The 11,710-nt window shown below is 51.6% G+C and overlaps 1 protein-coding gene across 1 annotated transcript; it reads left to right on the forward strand.

The window, feature by feature from the left end:
• Positions 1 to 485: 485 nt before the first annotated feature.
• On the forward strand, positions 486 to 10,306 carry C6H2orf72 (chromosome 6 C2orf72 homolog). The gene is made up of 3 exons (XM_049888440.1): positions 486 to 1,095; positions 4,420 to 4,533; positions 7,354 to 10,306. Exons 1-3 carry the CDS (start codon positions 486 to 488, stop codon positions 7,488 to 7,490), a joined length of 861 nt encoding a protein of 286 aa, XP_049744397.1. The 3' UTR covers positions 7,491 to 10,306.
• The last annotated feature ends 1,404 nt before the right edge of the window (positions 10,307 to 11,710 follow it).

Consider the following 11,710-nt stretch of genomic DNA (forward strand, 5'->3'; position numbering starts at 1 on the left):
CTGGTGTATTCGTTCACGTGATCTTTTTTTTCTGTCTTCCCCCACCCTCCGCAGGCCAGTGCCTGCACCTGGTGAGAACCAAAACCAAACCTGTTGCGGTGGAGTCGATTCTGACTTATGGCGCCCCCATGTGTTACTGGGTAGAACTGCTCTATGGGTTTTCTTGGCCTGTCTGCTGCGGCGCCGCTGGGTGGGTTGGAACGGCCAACCTTTAGGTTAGCAGCTGAGCGCAAATAGTTTGCACCACCCAGGGACCTCGGCACCTAATACGTTCTCAATATTGATTGAACGAAGACTGGCTCAGTTTCTCCGCGTCTCGTCGGCCACTGGGCCAGCGAGAGAAGCCACCCTTGGAGGGCTCGGGGCGATGCGCTGAGGACCCGAGCGGCGGCCGGGGTCTGGCCAGCGCGGCCCTGGGGGCGTGTCCTCCGGGTCGGGCGTCCCGGGAGGCGGGCAGCGGGCCTCACACAGCAGAGGGAGGCGGCATGGAGAGCGAGCTGGAGGCGCTGGCGGGTCAGCCCGTGCGCCCTGCCGAGCCGCCCTTCCAGGCGCTGGTGGAGGCGGCCGGGGGCCGCGGGCAGGTGCTGCTGGTAGGCGAGCTGTGGGAGCGCGAGCCCAGCCGCGCGCAGCTGCGGGACTTCGCGCGCGCCCTGTTCCCGTCCGAGCCGGCGCGGGCCAATCCCGGCAGCGCCGCGGGCGCGGAGCCGGGGACGGCGCGCGGGGCGCCGGTGGCACGGGGCACGCCCGGGCCGGCCGCCCGCGCCATCCGCTCGCCGCTGGTCTTCGTGCTGTGCCGCGCCGCGTCGCTGGCCGCCCGGGGGCCGCGGCGCCGCCTGCGCGAGATGCTGCGGGACGTGCGCGGTCGGCGGCCGGCCGGCGCGGCGCTAGTAGGGGTGCTGGTGGCCGAGGCCTGGCCGGAGGATGCGGTGGCGCCGGCGCTGCGGCTGCTGGAGGCGCTGCTGCGCGCAGTGTTCGGCCGTCAGACTGGGGGCCCAGTGCAGGCGGCCGCCTACTGCCCCGGCCGCCCGGCCTCCAGCCTGGCTGTCCAGGCGGCTGCCTGCAGGGCCCTGCAAGCCGCTGGGCCCGGGCAACTAGGTGAGGCTGCGGAGGGAACCGGGCAGGGGAGCGGGCGGAGGAGGGTGGGGGGGGGGTCCCCCAGGTTGAACCTCTTTGGACCGGCCTCCCTCCTGGTGCACGGGAATAAACTGAGATCGGGAGAGGGGAGATGCCTAGCACAGGGCCTCGCACCTGGAGCGGAGTGGACCCTGGGCCCAGAGGTTGGTTCTGTCCTGGAAGAATTGGAGTGCACAGGAGATGCAGGGAGCCCCGGAAGCAGAGGGGGACACGCGCAGGGGGAAGCTGGTGGAGAGAAGGCTTGGACTGGGCGGACCAACGATACAGAAGAGGGGAAGAAAGGGAAAGGGATGGAAAGGCCTTGGGTTGCACAAAAGTTGCAAGGTTGGGGGAGGGGGCAGAAGTGGGATTAGGCGGTTGGTGGTGCCGGGAACTTCTAGGACGCTGCACAGCTTGGGGTCAGGGAACTCTAGCGCTGTGTGAGAGCCTCGCGGGGTCATAAGAAGAAGGCAGCGGAAGTTATGGGGGAAGGGGGTGAGCGACTGAGCACAGAATTTTCTAACTCTTCCACTCTACTGCCCACCCCCTGTGTGATTCCCTGTGGCCCTCAGGCCTGCTGCTGCCGCCTTTTCCCTGCACCCTCTCCTAAAGTGTTGCAAGGAAAGTGAGGGTCTTCTCCTGCCCTCCCGCAGCCATCAGCTGTGGGGTCAGAATGTCATCCATGCTGGGACTCGAGGTTTTACAGAACTCTCCAGGGTCCTAGGACTAAAATGTGGGCATTGAGTATATCTGGATCTTGCAAAACTGGAAGATGCGGGAAGTTTTCTTTGCACTTCCAGCTCCCTGCACCCCCCTGGAGCGCCAGCAGCCCCCCAAGCCCTCCAGGCTTTCCTCCAGGCTCTGCCAACGCTTCTGCAAAAAGGTTAATGCAAACAGTGGCTGTGTTGTGCCTGGGGGGCCGTCGGTGTGTTAATCAGCAACCGAGATACCAGACTTGGGGGGGAAGGGAAAAAAGGTGCTTTCCTAGCTGGGAGTACTTACGACATCACAAATGTCCCAAAGCTAGCCTGGCCTGCTTGGGTGAGGGCTGGGTCCCTCTCAACTTCAGAACTGGTCCTAACCTTCCTCCGCCTCCCTAAAAGCCCTGTCTGTTTAGGCCTCAGGGAATCCAGCTCGCTTTGAAGCCCAAGGGCCAGCATTCTGAAAGCACTGGGAATTGTCCCTAGAGGGACTGTTACTCTGATTGTTGATACCCCTTTTGCTCACCTGACATCATGGAAACAAAACATTCAAGACCCTAATGAGCCAGTGCCTTGTCTGTTACCAGCCCTCACCTGTTCCAGAGAAATGACTCTCAGTTCCCCAAAGCCAAGCTTGCTCTGGCCCCCTCTTCACCTAGCCAACCCATCTCGTCCTTCCCAACTGGGCTGCCTCTTCCAGCAAGCCTTCCCGGACCCTTCCCCCTTGCACTTCTGCTCTCTAAGTCCTTACCATGCAGTGCTGTCATTGTTCCCTTTAATCAATTTAATCACTGTCTTCCCATTCCCTGACCCCTGCCTGGCATCTGCAGTGTGTGAATGAATCCTTAGTTTGACGAAGCCTCCTTTTAAACACACTTTTGAAATTTTAACATTTTGCAAGGAAATCATTCTCTACGGTGTTAAACTCTTTTCTGCTTTCATAAAAACATACTGAACACAATAAAATTTTCGGATTTCTTCGCTGCTTTTACAGTGATTAGCACCATTACCCTTACACCAAATGGTTTCATGTTGCTAGCCTTTTGCTTGTGGTATGTTTGTGTTTTAAAAGTTTTCCCGTCTCTTTCCTTGCAGCCTGATGGTGGTTCTTATACTTTTAGGTTGCTTGCCTCTTTCAAGTGTCCCTTTACCCCATTTATGGCACCTAACCCTACTACTACTACTACAAGGAGCCCTGGTGGCACCACGGTTAAGCACTTAAATGCTAACCAAAGGTTGGCGGTTCAAACCCACTCAGCGGCTCTCTGGGACAAAGACCTGGTGATCTGCTCGCCGAAAGATTACAGCCTAGGAAACCCTATGGGGCAGTTTTACTCTGTCTCCTGGGGTTGCTGTGAGTGGAAATCGAGTCGGCAGCACCTAACAACAATAACCCAACTGCTTTGCATTGAAAACCCAAGGATCCAGTCTTATTAAAATTGGGTCCAAATGCAGGTCCTGAATCAAGATTATGAACAAGGATTTTCTGGTGTGTTTTGGCTGCCTGGAGTGTTTTTTGTTGTTGTTTTTAATTTAGTTCCTGCTGACTCTATTCCAAATAGTTGGAGGATATCAGGTGATCTCCAGATAACCAAAGTGGTTAATGAGGAAACTAGGATCAACTTGTAATTGTTCTATTTGTGATTATCAAAAAGATTACATCTATATTTTTCTTTTATACTTGTTAGGAAATAGTTTGAACTGAAAACCAGGGGGTTAATTACTACTCTTGGAGTATGGTCTTAGTCATCTAGTGCTGCTATCACAGAAATACCACAAGTGGATGGCTTTAACAAACAGACATTTATTTCTTCCAGGTAAAGTAGGGTAAAAGTCCAAATTCAGGGTGTCAGCTCCAGGGGAAGGCTTTCTCTCTCTTTCGGCTTTCTCATCAGTCTTCCCCTGGACTAGGAGCTTCTGCATGCAGGGACCTAAGGTGCAAGGACACGCTCTGCTCCTGGCACTGCTTTCTTGGTGGTATGAGGCCCCCAACTCTGCGTGCTTCTCTTTCCTTTTTATCTCTTGAGAGAGAAAAGGTGGTGCAGGCCACACCCCAGGGAAACTCCCTTTACATTGGATCAGGGATGTGACCTGAGTAAGTGTGGTGTTACACTCCCACCTTAATCGTTTTTAACATAGAATTACAATCACAAAATAGAGGACAACTACAGAATATTAGGAATCATGGCCTAACCAAGTTGATACACACATTTTTGGGGAGACATAATTCAATCCATGACAAATATCTTTCTCTGGTGCTGTCATTATAATTGATCCCATGCCATTTTTGTTGCTGTAGTAACCCCACCATGAAGCAAACATCTTGGGGTTTTTGTGAGGATGCAGTGAGATGATATATATGTGTGTGTGTGTGTGTGTATATATATATATATATATACACACACACAAAATAGTAGTTTCTGATTTGCTTTTTAAGTACAAAAGCACACCCACTTTTGCAAATCAGAATCTTTGTTTTTCAATCAGAGGGCTGAAACCAGGGCAGTTGACAGTTGAAGTGCTTGGTTTGCTGAGCAGAAAATCACTCAGTCGTGTCTGGCCAGAACCAGCTGATCTTGCTTGTGGGGCTTTGTGTTTTTCGTAGGTGAGGGAGCCGGAGAGAGACCGGGCCTCCCAGGACTGCTGGCCTGCTTTTCCTGGGGTCCGTGGAGCCGGAGGAAAGACAGGGCTGACGCCTCCTCCAACGACCCAGCTCAGGGTGAGTGTCTTACTTCCCGGCTTCCTGGACCCCATGGGCGAGTGCTTGGAATTATGGGAGTGGTACTGTCAAAATGGGGATCCTAGGGACAGAACTGGACTGACATCCGTAGTGCATGGACCTGAGCAGTACCACACCACCAGGTGGAGGGCACACAGGCTGCCAGACTGGGCTCTTGCCCTGGGCAATCTCTGGCTAATGAGCCTGTGTGGGAAGGGCTATGACACAGGGCATGTTGGGGTGCATTGAGCAAAAACACAGTTAAGTCTCCCCCTGAGGGTCCAGATAATATCAGGGAGGAAGTGACCTTTGATCTGGAGACAGAGGGATTTTCACTGGTGGGAAATTGAGGCAGGAGGGTTTTGGAGAGTCATGCTCAGAAAAAGGTCACCAGCCGAGAGTGCCAGGGATGAGGTATAGCAGAAGGGTAAGGCCGAGGCCGGAGAGTTGGCCCACCGGGCCCCTGGACAGAAGGCTGTCAGTAATGTGGGCCCAGGCTGGTGAGTTCTGTGCAGGGGTGACGAGATGGTGGGTGTGTTTAGGGGGTGACTGGGCAGTAGAGGCAGGGAGAGGCCAGAGGCAGAGCCCAGTGGGGAGAGATGGCAGGCAGCCTGGACCAGACCAAGCACTGTTGGGATGGCGATGAGGAAAGTCATCCCGGAGACATTTCCAGGGTCAAATCATCAGGCCACCAAATGGAGATGAGGAGAGCGGGAAGGGGAAGACAGCTCTGAGGCATCCACACAAGCACTTGGGTGGGTGTTAAAGCTGTTGGTGGTGGAGACAGAAGTACTCAGGGGAGCAGGTCGTAACCAGCTAAATGGCCATGATCTCCAGCCCCAGTGTACAGAAAAGTATAGCTTTGTGATGGAAACAATGCACCGTGTTTTAAAATAAACTTATTTTATCCGTGACTTTAAAAAATCATTAGTTGATAGATACTTTAGCTTGCTATTGCTGTGTAACGAATGACCACAAACTCAATGGCTTGAGACAATACATGTTAATTATCTCACAGTGGCTGTGGGTCTGGGGTCTGGGCACAGGGTAGCTGTTTCTCTGCTCAGGGTCTCACAGGCCCAGTCAAGGTGTCAGCTGTGCTGATTTGCTTTCTGGAGCTTGGAGTCCCCTGGCAAACTCACATGGTTCTGGGCAGATTTCATGTCTTTGCTGCTGTAGGGATGCAGCCTCTGCTTTTTATTTCTTGCTGGCTGTCAGCTGGGCCGCTCTCAGATTTAAGTGGCTCCTGCAGCTCCTTGCCATGTGGGCCCCTCACAGGCCCTCTCCAAGCATGCAGCTCACTTCTTCAAGGCCAGCAGGAGAATCTCTCTTTCCAGTCTACTAAGAAGGAGACTTACCTAATGTGAGGTGATCACAGGAGTAACATCCCCTAATCTCTGGTGGCATGACAGTTAAGTGCTTGGCTGCTAACTGAAAGGCTGGCAGTTCAAACCCACCCAGTGGCTCCACAGAAGACCTGGCAATCTGCTCTCATAAAGATTACAACCAAGAAAACCCTATGGGGCAGTTCTACTCTGTCACATGGGGTTGCTGTGAGTTGAAACTGATTCAACGGCACCCAACAACAACAACTATCCCCATTATATCCACAGGTCTTGTCCACATTCAAGGGGAGGCAATTGTATGGGGTGTGTACACTGGGGGCAGAGCTCTTGGGGGCCATCTTAGAATTCCACTGACCACAGTTGAAAGTTCAAAAAATACAAAAAAGGAAAACAAATAAATATTTAATTGCAAAAATGATAACTTTCAGCCTCTCCATCATCCTTTTGGATGTATCTGGAAACTGAAAAAATGATAATAAATAAAGCAAGAGTCACGAACAATTTTACACAAATCTTGGATAACTTCCCTTTCTGTTGCATATACCCAATTATTTGACCTCGTATAGAGATAAATTTATTACAATGCAAGTTGCATTTATGGCCTATATATGTGGTGTATATATATATAATAAACAGGGAATATTACACGGATATACATATTATAGTGTTGTAGACTGCTGTCTTCATCAGTTATATAATTGTCATTCCACGTCAATAATTATATGTCTGCAGCTTTTATTTCTTTTTTGTTTAGGTAACTGTAGATTTGTATGCCGTTGTGAGAAGTAATACAAAGCAACCTCATGTACACATGCCTAGTTTCCCCCAATGGCAACATCTTGCAACACTATAGTATAACACTGTAGTGTAAAATCTCAACCAGGATATTGACATTGATACAATCCACAACCCATGGATCTTACCGGGATTTCCCCAGTTTTACTTGTACTCATTTGTGTGTGTGTAGTTCTGTGGAATTATATACATCATGCCTGAATCCCATCATACGGGGAGCCACAGTTTATTCAACCAACTGCCTTGTTGGACTTTGAATCAGTTAGGGTGCTTTCAGCTGCAAATAAAGAAACCATGACTCAAGCTAGCCTAAACAGCCAGGGAATTTATTATCTCACCTAAAAGACAGGCCAGAGGTGGTGTCAGCTTCAGCGGGGGTTGATGCAGGGGCTCAGTGACCCCACCAAGGACCCAGGCTCTTGCCTGCCCTGCTGGGCCATCCTCAGTGTTGGTTTCATCCATAGGCTGGCACCAAGATGGCTGCACAGTTCTGCTAATGATTCCCAGATAAAATCCTAGAAGTGGAATTGCTGGGTCAAAGGGTTTTAAGGTTTTGATATGTATTTTGTTTTGTCTTTGAAGTAGATTTTTACTGGGGCCGACTTCCTGCCTTCCGTTCCTAGCTTTCTCAGTCATGTACTTTATCTTCTGACTTGTGACTCCCTCTCCTGTGTTCCAGATATCTTCCGGGACCCTGAGGAGGAGCTGGCACTGACGTCCGTATTTCCCAACGGAGACTGCGAGGATGCCGGAACAAAGACCAGACTCTGTGATGGAGTCCACACTCTCGCAGAGTCCTCTGGAGACTCAAGATGAAGGCTGGCTCCTGGGCTGCCCCCAGCTCTGCCCCTACAGACTGCGCAATGTTAAACTCCTCTGAGCTCCATGTTGACCTTGGGATGGCGGTAACTACAAATGCTCTGTCTGCCAAGGGTCTGCCACATTCATGGACTAAGCTGAGCAGGACCTCCGAAAACTTCTCCCCCGGGGACCTGCTCCCCACTTAGTGTTTGCTTGCTCTGTGCCGTTGAGACAGATGGTGGCTCCGAGGTGCCATGGGATCCCATGGCACATAAGTGAGCAGCCATCATTTTCAGTACAACTGGAAGGAACTCTGGACAGGAAGTTGTCATATCTGGGGGTGTGGCCTTGCGCACGTCAGTCAGCCTTTGGGGCTTTTGTTCCCAAAAGCTTGAGGTGGTTACCAGCCCGGTGGTTGTCCTCAGCCAGGGGCCGTGCTGCTCTCCAGACATCATTGGAAAAGAGAGACAGAGAGAGTGTGTGTGTGTTTGTGAGGGAGGGTGTGTGTGTGTGTGTATGTGTGTGAGGGAAAGGGTGTCACCACGACTGTGGGGTACCCTTGAGTTTAGTTCCCCACAACAAAGAATTATTTCCGCTCAAAATGCCAATTGAGGCCCCTTGGGGAAACTACAGGAGCCCTGATGGTATGGTAGTTAAGCAGTCAGCTGCTAACCGAAAGGTTGGCAGTTGGAACGCACCGGCCACTCCCTGGGAAAAAGATGTGGCAGTCTGCTCCTGCAAAGATCACAGCCTTGGAAACTCTATGGGGCAGTCCTGCTCTGTCCTATAGGGTCGCTGGGGGTCAGAATCAACTTGACAGCAGCGGGTTTGGTTTTGGGTTTGGAGAAACTCTGGACAAGCCAATCCCTTCTCCCTGTCAAACTCTAGAATGAGCCCCCCAGACCACAGAGGGTGGAGCTGGGCTTCTGGAACCTGGCTCTCAGAACAAGCCAGAGTAAAGGCCCCACCTTTGCCCTGGAGGCCCATCAAGTTGTAGTTGGGTGGGCAGGGAGCCCAAGGAGCTCTGTGTGCTCAGGCCCAGGACAGAAACGGCCACGCAGGCCTGGGAGAAGAAAGGGCCCTCCTGCTTCCTTATGTTGACACAGACTTTCTCTGCCAAGCCCTTTGAGCGTAAGGATGCTGGGAGCTGCCCAGGTCATCACATAGAGGAAAGTTAGGGGCATGGGACACACAGGCTAGGGGTTTGCTATAGATCATAAGTCCTCATCCAAGGTGAAACCAGACCCGTCCAGAGGTACCCTGAGCCCCTGACCTGCGTCTGTGTCAGGCAGGGGTGATGACATTCACTTCCAGAGGGAACACCACCCTATCTTCCTGGCTGCCTCTGGAGAAATCCAGAGCCTTTGGAATGGCAGAGGCAGCTCCTGGTTTACCCTAGCAGGATACACCGTCTAAAGGAAGTCACTGGTGCCATGCATTCACACGCGACACCCTCAGCACACACAAGTCATGCCTGCTGCCTGCCTGGCACCCTGCAAGGCGCTGCATAAGTTCGGTGACGTATTTCAGCTCTTTCTGATGGAGCCAAAATGTGGAATGAGAAAACCATGGCAGATGGGCTCTATGATATTGAGCAACACTTCCTGCTCGGTGCCTGGATTTCTTCTGCATACTAAGGAGCTTTGTCCTGTCCCCTCTCTGCCTCATGGCGATAGTGTGAGGATGGGCAGGATGGTGTCCTATTTGGGGTTAGTTGGCACCAGGCGTCATTTTAATAATGTCCAGCAGTCTCGCCAATAGATGCATCCAGCCGGCTTCCTTCTGCACAAGAATGAACTCAGTGAATTCCTGTTGGTTTTGTTTCCAAATGGGGAAACTGGTATTTTTTTTTTAAGCTGCTCTATTTTTCTATTCCTCCATTACTTTCTTTGTCTTAATTAGGTTAGGGTTTTATTATTGGGGGGAGCTTTTTTTAAGTTAGGAATTTGTTGAAGGCAAAGGTTACAAGGCAGCAACTTTCGCAGTGTTTAAAAACATTTTTATTCTCTGCCAAGATTTAAAACTTGGAAGATTGCACAGAAAGATCTAGTTTTCTGGGTGGAGGATGGGGTGCGCATCTCTAGTTTGCTGCCATTAATTCTCCAAACCCCAACTGCCCTTCATTCATATATGACACCTGCCTGGTCCTGGCTCAGATGGGCATTTTAGATGGCAGCCCCTGGCCTAAAGGGTGGGTCCCTGGGTGGCGAAAGGGGTTTGCAATCAGCTGCTGACCTAAAGGCTGGCAGTTTGAACCCACCCAGTGGTGTCTTGGAAGAAAGGCCTGGAGATCTGCTTCTGTAGATTACAGCTAAGAAAGCCCTAGGGAGCAGTTCTACTCTGTAACACATGGGGTCACCATGAGTCGGAACCGACTCAACGGCAACAGGTTTGGTTTGTTGCTTTTTTTATCCAAAGGGTGGCGTATACATCTTTCATTACCTTCGTGTTTTCAGTGAATAGCTGAAGAGAGAAGGGCTTTCTTCACTGAGGTTTGGGTTCTGCCTCCCAGCATAACTAACTGGTTAGCACAGACCTGAGATCCTTCCGGGGCCATCTCTGCTTTCTTGAGACTTGGCACCATCTTCTTAGGGATAGTCTAATTGCTGTTTTCTAGCAGACAGAAGAGTTAGATGCTGGAAGGGATGATCTTGGTGGCGGGCCTCTTCCCTGAAGGATGTTCACAAGGCACTGAAGGTTGGGATGAGTTGATGTGGGCCTGTCTGAGGGCCGAGGCCCCACGATTAGGTCAGTGGTCCCAGGAGCCATCTCCAGGGGCCTCCAGCTGGCCAGTGTCTGGAGTCCAGGTCCTAATCTTTATAACGCGGCTGCTTCTGACTTGAATTGATCGATGGCACCAGTTTTGTTTTTTTTTTTTAATACCTAATAAAACCAAACAATACCTCATTGGTATCTTACTGAACAGAATGAAGCTTCTGTTTTCATTCTTGGAAGGTGTTCCTTGTAGGGCCCATGGGTGCTGAGAATCTGGGCAAATGGTTGTTGTTGGGTGCCGTGGAGTCTTTTCGACTCATGGCGACTCCTTCAAATAATTTGTGGCCTGAAAGTTTCCTGTCCCTTGCCCTGGTTGACATCACAGCCCTACTGGCTGGGGCTGGACAACATGTAGCTGGAAAGCATAAGCAAATATGACAAGGATTTTTAAAAGGATAACATGCAGCTTTGTATACAATAGTGCACGTTTAACTAGAGATAAAATAGCCTTGACTGAGACTCAGAGAACCTTTGTAATATTTGTGTCACAACTTTTCTCCTCTCAAAGGGTTTTTCCCTGGGAGGACTGTACAACCGGAGTCCCTTACTTGTCAAACTGAAAGCTTAAGGCAAAGGGGCCATGGGCTGAGGCGTCCACCCCTGTGATCTCCGTGAGCCCCCATGCCTGGGCAGAGGACTAAACCCCACTGGGGGAAGGTTAACGATGGCTTTGGTCCCTTTTAAGCAGCCTACATTTTAAGGTGGAGTAGAACAATACTGCACAGAGCATGGGGCCAGGAGGCTGAACTTTGTCCTGTTTGGGAGGCAAACACTGCCAGCCCAAAGGATAAGAGGAGGAAGCAAGCTGCTTTGTACCAAGGGCTGCCTAACCCCCTCCTGACCTGGTTTTGCACGTTAACGTCTCAGGGATTGGGATTGGGACAGGCGTGGAGTTTGGCTTGGGCAGCTGGCCGCTTGTGCAATCTTGGACTTCAGGGGGAACGGCACAGGTCAGAATGCACAGTCAAGGCTGACATGCACCCTTCAGATGCCTTTGGGGCTTCCTAAATGGGAGCAGATGGGGGCAGTGGTGGTTCAGTGGTAGAATTCTTGCCTTCCATCAGGAGACCTGGGTTCGATTCCTGGCAGATGCATTTCATGCGCAGCCACCAGACTAAGACAGACTAGGAAGAAAGACCTGGTCATCTATTACCAAAAATTAGCCAATTAAAAATCTCATGGATCACCATGGTCCTAACTGCAGCTGATCGTGGGGATAGCAGAGGACCGGCACAGGTCATGCGGATGGCAAGGACTGGCCGCTAACAGTGATTGGAAGTGGAGATAGAGACTGCCCTGCTGGGCGGGGCTGTGGTTTGCACGGGTACCAGGAATCCCACTCAGGGGACCAGAGTGTTGGGCAGCTCAGGGCCAAAGCGGGGCTGGGCACTGGGACCGGTACGGGGCTGGGGCTCTGGCAAGAGCGAGAAGCTTTCTGACCTCTTCCCTGTGCCCCCCAG

Source organism: Elephas maximus, chromosome 6, assembly GCF_024166365.1.
Source record: "Elephas maximus indicus isolate mEleMax1 chromosome 6, mEleMax1 primary haplotype, whole genome shotgun sequence".
NCBI classification, from domain to species: domain Eukaryota; kingdom Metazoa; phylum Chordata; class Mammalia; order Proboscidea; family Elephantidae; genus Elephas; species Elephas maximus.

Excerpts from the sequence above, each read along its gene's own strand:
- C6H2orf72 (XM_049888440.1), top strand. The coding sequence starts at position 486 with ATGGAGAGCGAGCTGGAGGCGCTGGCGGGTCAGCCCGTGCGCCCTGCC. Across the intron at positions 1,096-4,419 it reads CGCTGGGCCCGGGCAACTAG|GTGAGGGAGCCGGAGAGAGA; the intron begins GTGAGGCTGCGG and ends TGTTTTTCGTAG. Across the intron at positions 4,534-7,353 it reads CTCCAACGACCCAGCTCAGG|ATATCTTCCGGGACCCTGAG; the intron begins GTGAGTGTCTTA and ends CCTGTGTTCCAG.